Consider the following 14,778-nt stretch of genomic DNA (forward strand, 5'->3'; position numbering starts at 1 on the left):
TATGGGCTGGTGTGGCTACAGTGCCAGGGCTGAATTTTTGCCCGGTCCGCCCATGATCAGGCCAAATAGACTTTACCACGTACAATCCTATGTAGAATACTCATAAAATGTGAGGATCTGCATAATTTCTAAATGTTAATGATTTTCTCTGACATTACTCAGTACTGATGGGACATGCCTATATATATATATATATATATATATATATATATATATAAAACAAGCTATTTGTCCATCAAAATTAAACCAGCCTACAAAACTACACAAAATTCATGCAAGTGTCATTCATGAGATTGTCAATCTATGTAAACATATCAAACCAAAATTCAAAACAATACTATTCGGTAGCACTTAATTTTTCAGTCCTGTTCGCACATTCCATGTACATACTATACTAATTCTGAATCTACACCTCACCCCATGTAGTTGCCTTATAATACCTAGTACTTTCTTAGGCAAGTACACTTTAAGTACATTTTTAAGTACAAATATAAAGTACATTATCTCTGCTGATCATTTTAATTGGGCCTGTTAGATATATCCAAAATATGATATGTTGAAGGGGGTGGGGGGGGGGGGGGGGGTTGACATAAGAGCAGAATGCTTTTGCAAAGTGACATTCATTATAGACTACACTATACAGAAACATTTAAAGAACAGATTTTTATTTCCATTTCCACAAACAGAGGAGCCGTTTTGTTAAAACATCAGTTCTAGAACTTCTGGAACTGCTTCTTGGCTCCAGCTGCCTTGGTGACCTTCAGGACGTTGAACCTCACTGTCTTGCTGAGAGGTCGGCATTCACCAACTGTAACGATGTCACCTACAGTCACATCCCTAAAAATATGGAGAACATTAGTGACATTCAAGAAGAAAAACTTTGAACAAGTAATTTTCCAAACTAAACTACTCAACCCAAAAACCTTGAGTGTGAAGAAACACTTTAGGGACTACTATCTGCTGCATCAGTGAAGCCATAAGGCAGTGTCGTCAGAGTCTGACAGACTTGGAAGACCGTCATGATAAATCATCATTTGCAGCTCACACAAAGGGTTTTTGGGCACCTAAAAGGAAGCGTCACAGGAGGAATTTTACCTGAAGCATGGAGAGAGGTGGACAGACATGTTCTTATGTCTCTTCTCAAAACGGTTGTACTTGCGGATGTAATGCAAGTAATCCCGCCTGATGACAATGGTCCTCTGCATCTTCATCTTGGTCACCACACCTGGAAAAAGGTGACGGCAAATAAGTTAACATGCAGTATATAAACGGCCAGCAAACAGAGTCTATAAAGGGATAATTCACCCAAGAGCAAAAATTCTGTCATTTACTCACCCTCAAGTTGCTCCAAACCTGTAAGAATTGATTTCTTCTGCTGAACACAAAAGATATTTTGAAGAATGTCAGTAACCAAACAGTTAGATGGGCCCAATTGACTTCCATAGTAAGGAGGGGGGATATACTATAGAAGTCAATGAGGACCATCAACAGTCTGGTTACTGACATTCGTCAAAATATCTTTTGTGTTCAGCAGAAGACAAATTCCTACAGGTTTGGAACAACTTGAGGGTGAGTAAATGACAATTTTCATTTTTGGGCGAATTATCCTTTTAAGAATCTTTGATTTCCAAAATGACTAAGATATACAGGGAGGCATCAGCAAAGCCATTAGGCACTATCCTCAAAACCCAAACGGTTCAGAAGACCATCGTGAGAAGACATCATCTGCACCCCAATAAAACTGCAATTACTCCACAAAGAACTACAAAGACTCACCGGACAGAATCCGGCCTCTGATGGACACGTTTCCAGTGAAAGGGCATTTCTTATCAATATAAGTGCCTTCAATAGCCTGTGGAAGTAAAGCAGAAGATGTTTAGTCATTTGAAATCCATTTAGGGCACATAATGGAAGCATATTCAACTGCATCAGTATTGCCTTAAGGCAGTATCCTCAGAGCTCTCCTGGAGTCTAGGAAGACCGTCATGAAAAAACATCATCTGCAATGAAAAGTGATAAGTTACGCTTATATGCAAACAAGCTCACCTCTCTAGGGGTTTTGAAGCCCAAGCCAACGTTTCTGTGGTAACGTGGGAGCTTTTCTTTGCCACTTCCTTCAACAGCCAAGACCCGCTTCTTGTTCTGGAAGATGGTGGGCTGTTTCTGATAAGACCTCTCGTTCTGAAACAGAACACAAACACAGAGTCAGGATGTTGATATGTTCAAGTAACATAACAGCCCTAAACATCCTGAATAATGGACATTTGGATGTTTTTGACTAAGAATCAAAAAGGCTTTAACAAAACATTTTAGAGATTTTAATGCTGCATCAGAGAAATGCCATAAGGCAGTGTCGTCAGAGCCTCACAGACTTGGAAGACCGTCGTGATAGATATCATCATTTGCAGCTTGATGCCCATTTAGAGCATGTATTCAATTACACAAAAAAATGGCATTCTGGACTCGTGGCATTGCAAAATCGAGGCATATCCAACTGGATCAGTATCTCCATAAGTATCATCAGATTTAGAATATCCTCACCCTTAAGAGCAAAGCTTTCCATGTGCTGGAGTGCTTTGCAGACAAATTCAGTTATTTTAATCAATCAACGAACTTGATTCAGGATACTAAAACAACTGTAGTCCATATAAACAGTTGCAAGTTTAAGAAGTCACATTCTGTTGATGATATGGTAAAGAAAGGCCGCACGCGTTTCCGTTCAGCCGGGATGAAAAACGCGTATTTTAGCACAAAATATGGTCCATTTCGACATCATTGTCTCCATTCTGGTTTCTTCGCTGTTCATCTACCAGAATTTGTGGCTTTCAACTGAAGTTTAACATGAAATCAAATGAGTTTTCATGACCACGCCGTTTGGACTCACGTACCTGAGCGTCCGCCATCTTCGCCACCCGAGTTGTAAAGAGGACTACACATGCGCGAGACGGACGGAAGAGAGGCTTTCGCGGATGTGACGACAAATTGTGGGCGTGACTGAGTTAACGTTAAATCTTGCCAAATGTTATGTATTTTATCCGAGATTATTTCTTTCTTTACATTTAAACAACTTTAAAAATCCTTTTAATTACAACTGGTTTGTGCTTCAAGTGGTTGGTGTTACCGTCTGAATTCACTGTTGACAAGGTATTGGATACTTTTATCCATCTTGTTTCTTTGGTGTGCGTTAATTCAAAACATATTAGGTTCACAATTATTATTAATATCGTTGCGTATAATTGTACATAATTAAATGCAGTAAAAAAAATGCGCCGTGCAATCATGAAATATATCATTTCTGCGTGAATCTACACAGATGGAGTATGAAAAACAGTCAAACTGCAATGACAGTATTATCATAGTGAGTGTAAATCTAATAAATAAAGTGCTGAAATATTATTATTAGGCCTACGTAATTAACAATTAGTAGTAGGTACGACTGGCAAACCGCCAACAGCTGTAATTCACACCATATTAGTCTGAAATGAATAGTTGACATCTGAACCACATATGCCAACTGAGTTTTACCAGTAACAAGGGAGTACTTGTCTATATAATCTATATAAAAAGTATGCTTGAGGAGGAAAAACAGACAAAATTAACAGAAATGTGCAATTTTGTATATGTTGTAATTTATATACAACATAGCATGTCATGCAAATCAGTGAGATGTGTATAACAGGTCAAGAACGTTTCCTCTAAACGGTTGTTTTATTTGAAGCGTTGCTGCCTCAGACTCCGGTGACCGACTTCCTCCTGCCGATCACTGATTGACGTCACGCAGCGGAAGCGTCCACACTCACTCTCATGCTAATATGGCAGCGCCGTCGGGTGGAGGCGATACGGGTAAGTGCCGCTTTTATGCCCAAATAATGATTTTCGCCTGTTTTTCCGATTCGTAACTCAGATACCCTACCGAATGTCTAGACTGACGTTTTAATGTAGATTAGACTTTATTTCTAACGTGAACTGTGAGTTTGCTCTGTGCCGTTCACTGTCACAACACCGCTGTTTGTCTGAAACATGTCTGTACACATACCGACCAGCGGACGATCCGCCGCTCAGATATACTGATTGACAACAATGCCTTGAACTGCATACGCAAACCACAGTCTTATTTGGCTGTGTTTTAAAGTGAGTCCCCTACCCAGACTGTGTGTGTGTGTGTGTGTGTGTGTGTGTGTGTGTGTGTGTGCGTGCGCGCGCGCGTGTGTGCGCATCACCCGCGTTCCGAACGAATGTACGAGCATCCGAACTTTGGACGATGCCTAGAAATACCGTCTAGGTAGGCAGCACCCTATGTTTTTAGACACAGCCTCTGTGCGCATGTGTTGGTCGTGCTCACATGCCCGATACCGCGATGTTGTTGATTTCCAGAAGAGGTGACATCATCGTTTCAGTGATGATCTCTTAGGAGGGGGTAGTAAACACTCACCTCACCGATAGCTGGCCATATTATACAAGTTTCGAGTTGGGTTGCTGTCTTAAAGGGGTATAGTTCACCTAAAGATGATAATTACGTCATCGTTGACTCTTAATTGTATGTTGATCCATTTCTGTATCACTGTCTTTCTTCTGTGGAGCACATAAAGAGATGTTAGGCACTGTAACAGCCTCAGTCACTGTTCACTTTCATTGCATCTTGTTCCGTGTAATGAACGTGAATGGTCTCCGAGGCTGTCATTCTCATACAGGTTTGGACATAATGACAGAATTGTCATTTGTGGGTGAACTAATCTTTTAAAACGCTCCTGCTGTGTTAATACAATAGATCTTCACCATGATTGTTTTTTTTTATGTTCCCTTAAGACATAACTGACTGGGTTTACATGAATAATCGGCAAGAGGGGAATTTAGATTTTTGGTGAATTGCCTGGAAACTCAATTTGACTTTTAGACGCAATATTTGTACAGCCATTCCAAAACATGTACCAATTTTGCATGCATATTCATGACCCCAAATGGAAAAAAGTATCAATTTCAACTACCAGTGTTTCGAGCAGTTTATTATGGGTCATATTGACCAGAACACAAAAGGAGGGTTAGCCTACATACTTAGATACGACCGGAAATGGGTTTTTTTATGTTTCCATCCTGCTTACTTAGACATCATTTCTAGGTTGTGACACTCAAAAAGGCTGTCTGGGTAGGCAGCTCACTAGTTTTGAGACAGCCATTTGTTATGTTGGTGTCATCGAGTGAAGTTTTAAAAGGGTTAGTTCACCCAAAAATGAATATTTTGTCATTAATTACTCACCCTCATGTCGTTCCAAACCCATTAGACTTTTGTTCATCTTCGGAACACAAATGAAGATTTTTTTTAATGAAATTGGAGAACTTTCTGTCCCTCCATTGACAGTTACACCAGCCCCAGAAAGGTAGTAAAGACATTGTTAAAGTAATCCATGTGACTCCAGTGGTTTAATCTCAATTTTATGAAGTGACGTTTATAGGCAGCACGCCATGTTTTTAGACACGCTTGTGTTGGCTGTGCTCACATGCCCGATACCGTGATGTTATTGATTTCCAGATGAAGATCTTTTTAATGTGCTTGCTTTGTGTTTTTTACCATTTTATTTACTAAATCTCCAGCCTGTGTTCAGGAGAGCACCACGACGCATGTGTGTCGAGAGTAGACGTTGTTGTTTGAACTCAAGTTGGAGATTAATATTTTGTAAGTAAAGTTGTAAATTTATGTTTGTTTTAGTTTTTTTGCGCAAACAATGCACTTGCGTCACATAAAACTGAGGTCAAACCACTGGAGTCACATGGATTACTTTTATGTCTATACTACCTTTCTGGGGCTTGAAAATGGTAGTTGCGTAGCTGTCAATGGAGGGACAGAAAGCTCTCAGATTTCATTAAAAAGATCTTCATTTGTGTTCTGAGGATGAGCGAAAGTCTTAAGGGTTTGGAACAACGACATGAGGGTGAGTGATTCATTTTAATGTTTGCGTGAACTAACCCTTTAAGGTCAGCGATAGAGTTGTGAGATATTTTGACAGAAGTCCTTTTGTTTTATTTGAATATTCAAATATTGTCTAATAGTCAAAATTAGATATTTATGAAATGTGCTCGAGGGATTTAGGTTAAGCAAGTCTCTTTTTCCACAGGACAGCTCATGCATATTATTTCCTTTACATCAACTTTACTCACTAGGAAACTGAAACCAAATGTGTGCAAAATGATTCACTGCTGTGCTGCTGAGTCATGTAACAATCATGTAATTATTGTGACTTTTTATCTCTTATAAAGTCAGAATTGTGTGATATAAAGTCTCAATTGCCAATTTAAAGTCAGAATTGTGATATATAATCTTTTTATAATCTTTTAAATTTTCCCCTCAGAATTGGACTTTATAACTATATCTCACAATTCTGAGAAAATAATTCAGAATTGTGAGATAAAAAGTCGCAATTATCTTTTAAATTGTTTTATTCTGTGGCGGAAACAAAAGTCAAAATAAAAGTCAAATATGTTTGCTCCCTTTTTTAATATAAGTGTCTTTTTACTCATATCATGTTTTTAATCCTTATTATTTCCTGTCATTTGAAGGCATTGGCAATGACCAGATAATTGCCTTGGGTTCTGCACTTCTCAATAAGTGAGTATCATCTTCTCTCCACTTCTTATTTCCCATGTTCTTTGTTTTCGTTCATTACCTCGGTCATCTCGCCCCTGTCCTTCAGCTTCATCTATGAACGGGTTCGTCGCCATAGAGGCGGTGATGGTGATGGAGATGGTGATGCTGAATTAACCCGGAGTCAGTTGGATGGCGTTGAGCTGTGTGACCCCAGCCATAAACGTCTTGCGCAGTGTTTGCAGCAGATCGGAGATGAGCTGGATGGAAATACACAGCTGCAAAGGTAAGTTAGTGTTCCAGCTTGTGGGTGACATTGCCAACATGTCCTGCTGTGCTCAGAAATGCCCACTGGATGGCAGTGTGCTGCAACTCATCCATACATCTTCACTGTCGTTTTGCTGTAGGATGTTAAATGACTCTGCTCTTCAACCGACTCAAGACGTCTTCATAAAAGTGGCCCGTGAGATCTTCTCTGATGGGAAGTTCAACTGGGGCAGGGTGGTGGCGCTTTTCTACTTTGCGTGCCGGCTTGTCATCAAGGTAAAGACCTACGCAAGCTAAGTCTCATATTGAAATAGATTGTTTTGATGTTTTAAATATCTTTCTTTTTAAATTTTTAAATAATGTCTTTCTTTTTCTTGTACTCCTAGGCTATTTTAACCAAGGTTCCTGACATCATCAGAACCATCATAAGCTGGACTATGTCCTACATTAAGGAACACGTTGTCAACTGGATCAGGGAACAGGGTGGATGGGTAAGCAATGACAGTGACTTCTTCACTAGATCAGTTCCTTAAAATCATGTGAAATGTCAGTGTTGATGTGATATTTCCACACAAGCCACAGTGACCTTTACCAAGAACACTGATACCGAGATAAACAAAAGACACAAAACAACATGTACATTTAACTTCTGTAATGTGAAGCTCAATATTCAGGCAGTACTGTACACATACACTACAGTTCAAAAGTTTGAGCCAGTGATTTTAAAGGATGATAATTTTATTCCACAAATTAAATTGATCACAAAAATGCCAATAAAGACTTTAATGATTTTACAAAAGTTTTCTATTTGATCATTAAAGAATCCTGAATAAAGTGTATCCACAAAAAATTAAGCAGCACAGCTCTTTTCAACATTGTTGATAATAGATGTTTCTTGAGCAGCAAATCATCATATTAGAATGATTTCTGAAGGATCATGGAGTAATGCATTTTCATGATGCTGATGAAAATGCAGCTTTGCATTACAGGAACAAATTACATTTTAAAATATATTCAAATAGAAATAAATTATTTAAAATTGTAATAATATTTCACAATATTTCAGTTTTTACTGTATTTTCGATCAAATAAATGCAGCCTTGGTGACTGAGCATAAAAAAAATTCAAAATTGCATCGACCCCAAACTTTGAATAGTATTGTAATTTTATTGGATTTGTTTAATTGTTTGACAGAATTTATTGGCTAATATTATTTACCACATCCATTTGCCTTTTATTATGTCATTAGACATAATTATGTTATTAGAAATGTAATGTAATTTCTGAATTAATAATGCATTTTTCTTTTTTTAAGTAACCTTGAAAAAAAATTTTTTTTTAATAATAATGAATATGTGTGTTTTCAAGATTTCTTAAATCATTTAATGAAGTGTGTGTGTGTGTGTGTATATATATATATATATATATATATATATATATATATATATATATATATATATATATATATATACATACACACACACAGTGGGGAGAACAAGTATTTGATACATTGCCGATTTTGCAGGTTTTCCCACTTACAGTATAAAGCATGTAGAAGTCTGTAATTTTTATCATAGGTACTCTTCAACTGTGAGTGACACAATCTAAAACAAAAATCCAGACAATCGCATTGTATGATTTTGAAGTAATTAATTTGCATTTTATTGCATGACATAAGTATTTGATACATCAGAAAAGCAGAACTTAATATTTGGTACAGAAACCTTTGTTTGCAATTACAGAGATCATACGTTTCCTGTAGTTCTTGACCAGGTTTGCACTAGGGATGGGCATAATTAATCGACGATCGATAATCGATCGTTAAGAATTTCGTCGATCACGTTTATTTGTTATCAATTAATCATGCAGGTTGCGTTGCGTAGTGTGAGTCTTGAAGCAATGGAATTGATTTTAGCGCGGAGGTACCTGTGCTGTGCATCCCGGCAACGTCAGTCCCCTCAGAACGGGTGTTTTCGGCGGCTGGACTGGCTGTCACCAGGTTGCGGTCGCATCTGATCCCAGATCATGTCAACATGCTTATCTTTCTCAACAGAAATCAGTGTACTGGTGCAGAAGTTCTATGGGAACTTCATGCGTTTTCTCAGATCGGATAGCTATCTGATTTATCAAAACGATTCCATTTACACCCGGTCATATAAATGTGTTTTTGCAAAACGGATATAAATCCGATCTTGAATTCCCGCGCTACATATTTAAATTGTTGCACGTCCGAAAGCAACTGATATGAGCTGCATTTTATTGATCATCAGCGATAATTTCTAAATCAAAGACTGCAACAATATTGTGGCAACAGCCCTGGTAAGATCATTTCGGTTCTTTACTTTTAATGAAGATGATTGTGTGTTGATGAATGACTTTCACTTTGATTTGCGATAGTTTGCACGTCAGCTTGATGAATAGATGCTCATCTGTGGTGATGCGTGTTCCACTAACGCCGTCATATCTGGCTATAACATGACATATAGCCTAGGCCTATAAAACGCTCTCACATGTTTATTTCTTAGCATTTTTGGGATAAGTCAAATTTACATATGTAGTTTCAACAACCAGATGCATTTACTCTTGTCCAGTTTCGTCTGGAATGCGTCTCAGATCTCCTCCTGAAGTGGTTTGAGCGATCGGGTTTAAATCCGTCTCGAATGCGTTTCGGAGGGCATTTACACCTGGTCTTTTCACGATCGGATAGCTATCCGATCACAGAAAACGGATGAAGTGGCCATGCATGGGTCTCTGTTCAAGAACGCCGGCTCGCAGCTGCAGGTTCCGCTGTTTTAGAGCACCGCAGGGCATATCTTCAAGTCTACCGAACGTCCAGTTTCACTGCCACAAGTTGATCTTCTTGTAATAAAGATCTCATCGAGGACAAACAAACTGTATTTTTGTATTTTCATTGCATTTTTAATTTATAAAAAGTTGAAGAAATAATGAATTTTAATATAAAAATATTAATGATTAATCGATAGTCGATCGTTAATTCTCCCGACGATCGACTAAGAAAATTTAATCGAATGCCCATCCCTAGTTTGCACACACTGCAGCAGGGATTTTGGCCCACTCCTCCATACAGACCTCCAAATCCTTCAGGTTTTGGGGTTGTCGCTGGGCAATACGGACTTTCAGCTCCCTCCAAAGATTTTCTATTGGGTTCAGGTCTGGAGACTGGCTAGGCCACTCCAGGACCTTGAGATGCTTCTTACGGAGCCACTCCTTAGTTGCCCTGGCTGTGTGTTTCGGGGTGTTGTCATGCTGGAAGACCCAGCCACGACCCATCTTCAATGTTCTTACTGAGGGAAGGAGGTTGTTGGCCAAGATCTTGCGATACATGGCCCCATCCATCCTCCCCTCAAAACTGTGCAGTCGTCCTGTCCCCTTTGCAGAAAAGCATCCCCAAAGAATGATGTTTCCATCTCCATGCTTCACGGTTGGGATGGTGTTCTTGGGGTTGTACTCATCCTCCTCCTTCCTCCAAACACGGCGAGTGGAGTTTAGACCAAAAAGCTCTATTTTTGTCTCATCAGACCACATGACCTTCTCCCATTTCTTCCTCTGGATCATCCAGATGGTCATTGGCAAACTTCAGACGGGCCTGGACATGCACTGGCTTGAGCAGGGGGACCTTGTGTGCGCTGCAGGATTTTAATCCATGACAGCGTAGTGTGTTACTAATGGTGTTCTTTGAGACTGTAGTCCCAGCTCTCTTCAGGTCATTGACCAGGTCCTGCCGTGTAGTTCTGGGCTGATCCCTCACCTTCCTCATGATCATTGATGCCCCACGAGGTGAGATCTTGCATGGTGCCCCAGACCGAGGGAGATTGACCGCCATCTTGAACTTCTTCCATTTTCTAATAATTGCACCAACAGTTGTTGCCTCCTCACCAAGCTGCTTGCCTATTGTCCTGTAGCCCATCCCAGCCTTGTGCAGGTCTACAATTTTATCCCTGATGTCCTTAGCTCTCTGGTCTTGGCCATTGTGGAGAGGTTGGAGTCTGTCTGATTGAGTGTGTGGACAGGTGTCTTTTATACAGGTAACGAGTTCAAACACGTGCAGTTAATACAGGTAATGAGTGGAGAACAGGAGGGCTTCTTAAAGAAAAACTAACAGGTCTGTGAGAGCCGGAATTCTTATTGGTTGGTAGGTGATCAAATACTTATGTCATGCAATAAAATGCAAATTAATTATTTAAAAATCATACAATGTGATTTTCTGGATTGTTGTTTTAGATTCTGTCTCTCACAGTTGAAGTGTGCCTATGATAAAAAATTACAGACCAAAATCGGCAGTGTATCAAATACTTGTTCTCCCCACTGTACATACTTGCATACATTATCTCACAAAAGTGAGTACACCCCTCACATTTCAGCAAACATTTTAGTATATCTTCTCATGGGACAATACTATAAAAATGAAACTTGGATTAGAGTAGTCGATGTGCTGCTTGTATAGCAGTATATATTTACTGTCCTCTGACTCAACCAACAGCCATTATTGTCAAAATAGCTGGCAACAAAAGTGAGTACACCCTAAGTGAACATGTCAAAACTGTGTCCAAAGGGTCAATATTTTGTGTGAGCACCATTGTTATCTAGCACTGCCTTAATCCTCCTAGGCATTGAGTTCACCAGAGCTGCACAGGTTGTTGCTGGGATCCTCTTCCACTCCTCCATAATGACATTACAGAGCTACTGGATGTTAGACTCCACTTGTATCCACTCCATGTATCCACTTTCCACTTGAGGACGCCCCACAGGTGCTCAATAGGGTTCAGGTCTGGAGACATACTTGGCCACTCCATCACCTTCGCCTCATGTTGGCGGTGTGTTTGGGGTCGTTATCATGCCGTTCAGCCCAGTTTCTGAAGGGAGGGCATCATGTTCTGCTTCAGAATGTCACAGTACATGTTGGAATTCATGTTTCCCTCAATGAAGCGCAGCTCCCCAGTACCAGCAGCACTCATGCAGCCCCAGACCATGATGCTACCACCACCATGCTTGACTGTAGGCAAGACACAATTTTCTTGGTACTCCTCACCAGGGCGTCGCCACACAAGTTTATCTTAGTCTCATCAGACCACAGGACATGGTTCCAGTAATTCATGCTCTTGGACAGATTGCTTTCAGCAAACTGTTTGCGGGCTTTCTTGTGAGCCAGCTTCAGAAGAGGCTTCCTTCTGGGACGACGGCCATGCAAACTGACTTGTTGCAGTGTGCGGTGTATGGTCTGAGCACTGACAAGCTGACCTTCCGCTTCTGCAACCTCTAAAGCAATGCTGGCAGCACTCATGCGTCTGTCTTTTGAAGCCAGCTTCTGCACCTGACGCACAGCACGAGGACTCACCTTCTTTGATTGACCCTTGCGAGGCCAGTTCTGTGTGGACCCCGTCTTGGAAAACCTCTGTATGACCCTGGCCTGTACTGTAACTCAGTTTCAGGGTGTTACCGATCTTCTTATAGCCTTGGCCATCTTTGTGGAGGGCAACAATTCTAATTCTCAAATCCTTAGAGAGTTCTTTGCCATGAGGTGCCATGTTGAGCATCCAGTGGTCAGTATGAGATAATTGTACTCAAAGCACAAATTTGAACTGCTCTAATACAAGATACACAAATTTGTATGGTCCTGTCAAGCAGACAAAAACATGAACATGATGAATAGGACATGTGGCTTTGCATGGTTAAACACAGTACAGCTATTATCACTTAGGCTGTACTCACTTTTGTTGCCAGCTATATTGACAATAATGGCTGTATGTTGAGTTATTTTCAGAGGACAATAAATATATACTGCTAGACAAGCAGCACATTGACTATATGCGATTCATTATCATGTGTACACTCTCATCTGTTATTGACTCTTATATCAACAAATTATTATTATTATTTTTTTTTTTTAAGCTGATGTAATTTTCTCTGTATTAAAAGCTCTTCCACTCTTGCCATTTGAAACATACCATTTCTTCTCCTTTAGGAGGGAATCCGCTCCTATTTCGGGACCCCCACATGGCAAACTATCGGGGTTTTCCTGGCCGGAGTTCTCACCACAGTAGTGGTGATCCGCAAGATGTGAGCACGAGGACTTATAAGAAGGTGGAGATTGAGAGAAGAGAGGGTTAAGACAGTGAACAGAGGGTGAAACAGACCAGCAAAAGAGAACGGAAAGATGGGGTGGGGGGCAGAAAAGGATTTGAATAGAGATATACAGAGAAAGACAAATAAGAGAGTTGAAAATGACATCAACTCACCGAAAGAGAGAGAGAAGAGGAGGAAAGAAAGAAAGAGAGCATGATGCAGATGTCTCGAGCCACTCTTGTTACTCCTGAGCCTGTGCCCTTTCTCATCTACAACTTATAACATTTGCACTGAAAAATGAGAGATTAATGCGCAAGAGGTCAGGTTTAGGCTTAATTTTAGCTATTTATTCTTAGTATGGGGTTATGGGTATCTAGGTTATATAAAATACTTTATTGGTATTTGATTTAATTTATTAACATTGTTTGCAAGCAGGAATTTCTGATTTAGGATTTTTTTTTTTTTCAAAGTGAGTAATGACAGTCACAGTTGCATTTAATAATACAAAATATATAATAGTTCATAAGTGTTGAATTATTGTAATATCTGTCTCTCTTTTTTTTGAGCATACCATCTGTCATCTGAAAGAGTAGGAATGGGCTCAGGCTGTTTTTTCTGCTATTTGAATTTCTTCTCTTCCTCGTTCCTCCTCTTCTTTCATAGTTCGCCAGTTCATCGCAGCAGGGGCTAAGAAACGTCAATGAAGTTGATTATACTTGAAGGTACAATTTTAGCCGTTTATGAAGTGTTTGCAGCAGCGTTTGAGCAGTGCAGCCAACCAATCAGCACTCTGGTTGCAGTATGTGGGCGTGTCTTAGTTCGCGTGAGCGCCGAGCCCCTCCTACGACAGGGATGGACAATACTAGTGATTCTTAAATGCATTCAACTTCTCTGAGCCATGAAGACAGCGTTTTTTACAGAACCAAATATTTTCCTTTTCGAATAGTGGAGGGTCCTGCTTGACTATCAAAACACTTGAAAATTCGTTCCACATAAGGGGACTTTGTGAAAAGCAGTTAGTTTCGCTTGCGCTGGTGCAAACATTCGGTGTTTAAGTGATAGCGCATGGGCACAGACTCATCTCAGACTTAACAGACAAATCAGTTGAGCTTTTCCCCTCAGCAAAGTCTTCTTAGTACTGTATTTTAACCATGGTTAGTCAGACCCACAGTCCTACCTTTACATGCAATTGTTCTTTTTATATACTTGTTTCTTTCTCTTTTGGTTGTTTGGATACGGTTTCTTTTATTTTTTATTCTTTCGTTGACAGTGCCTTGGCCTTTTTATGATACTAGCCACCCCTTTTTCATCTTTTTCTACATCTTTGTAAAATGGTATCAATTGTGCACCCTAAGGCAGTCTATGTGCTGTGAGCCCATGAGTTTGTTTTGTAAGATGTAAAATGAAACAATAAATTGTTTTTATGGATTTCAATTTAAACGTGTGGTGTGTGTTTTGATTTTTTGACACAGCTACTCTTTATTATAATTTTCCACATTTTAAAATAATGGTAAAAGCATCAGAACTATGCAATAACAAACAAAAGTATGGGAATTATGTAGTGAATGTCAAACGAAGAAAACTATAGTATTCACTCTGGTTTATTTTAGGAGACTTTCATGAGGTGCATGCTGGGATGTTTCTAAAATACTGGACACTTGTCAACTGTAATATATTTCCCATACATTTGTCTGCAAAATAATTGGAAGCATTTAAGAATAATCCTTGCCTTTAAAATGTCTTTGAAATCATGAAAAACAAATTTAGCTTGACTCTGTAATGTAGTGTTTCTTTAATTAAAACTAAAACTATTAAACATTTTGTAATTTAAAATAAAGCTGAAATAAGAT

At 39.5% G+C, this 14,778-nt stretch overlaps 2 protein-coding genes across 3 annotated transcripts; one reads left to right on the top strand and one right to left on the bottom strand.

The window, feature by feature from the left end:
- Positions 1–644: 644 nt before the first annotated feature.
- rps11 (ribosomal protein S11) lies at positions 645–3,360 on the bottom strand. Its single transcript, XM_081379828.1, has 5 exons — positions 2,889–3,360; positions 2,047–2,181; positions 1,777–1,852; positions 1,096–1,225; positions 645–837 (listed from the first exon to the last, which is right to left on the bottom strand). Exons 1-5 carry the CDS (start codon positions 2,901–2,903, stop codon positions 714–716), a joined length of 480 nt encoding a protein of 159 aa, XP_081235954.1. The 5' UTR covers positions 2,904–3,360; the 3' UTR covers positions 645–713.
- LOC308699177 (apoptosis regulator BAX-like) lies at positions 2,966–14,362 on the top strand. Of its 2 annotated transcripts, XM_081379805.1 has the most exons (8): positions 2,966–3,144; positions 3,719–3,843; positions 6,553–6,601; positions 6,687–6,863; positions 6,985–7,120; positions 7,231–7,335; positions 12,828–12,946; positions 13,592–14,362. In XM_081379805.1, the coding sequence occupies exons 2-7, from the start codon at positions 3,813–3,815 to the stop codon at positions 12,924–12,926; spliced, it is 597 nt and encodes a 198-aa protein (XP_081235931.1). In that variant the 5' UTR covers positions 2,966–3,144; positions 3,719–3,812; the 3' UTR covers positions 12,927–12,946; positions 13,592–14,362. The 2 variants fall into 2 exon arrangements, with proteins under 2 accessions (XP_081235931.1, XP_081235930.1); XM_081379804.1 differs by lacking the exons at positions 2,966–3,144; positions 13,592–14,362 and adding an exon at positions 3,403–3,566 and having other exon boundaries at positions 12,828–13,075.
- The last annotated feature ends 416 nt before the right edge of the window (positions 14,363–14,778 follow it).

Source organism: Scardinius erythrophthalmus (genome assembly GCF_964197995.2).
Source record: "Scardinius erythrophthalmus genome assembly, chromosome: 1".
Classification (NCBI taxonomy): domain Eukaryota; kingdom Metazoa; phylum Chordata; class Actinopteri; order Cypriniformes; family Leuciscidae; genus Scardinius; species Scardinius erythrophthalmus.

Coding starts and splice junctions, on each gene's coding strand:
- rps11 (XM_081379828.1), bottom strand. Junction 1,853..2,046: donor GCTTCAAAACCCCTAGAGAG/GTGAGCTTGTTT, acceptor TTACTTCCACAG/GCTATTGAAGGCACTTATAT. Junction 1,226..1,776: donor CAGAGGCCGGATTCTGTCCG/GTGAGTCTTTGT, acceptor ACCTTTTTCCAG/GTGTGGTGACCAAGATGAAG.
- LOC308699177 (XM_081379805.1), top strand. CDS start 3,813: ATGGCAGCGCCGTCGGGTGGAGGCGATACGG. Junction 7,121..7,230: donor CGTGCCGGCTTGTCATCAAG/GTAAAGACCTAC, acceptor TTGTACTCCTAG/GCTATTTTAACCAAGGTTCC. Junction 7,336..12,827: donor TCAGGGAACAGGGTGGATGG/GTAAGCAATGAC, acceptor CTTCTCCTTTAG/GAGGGAATCCGCTCCTATTT.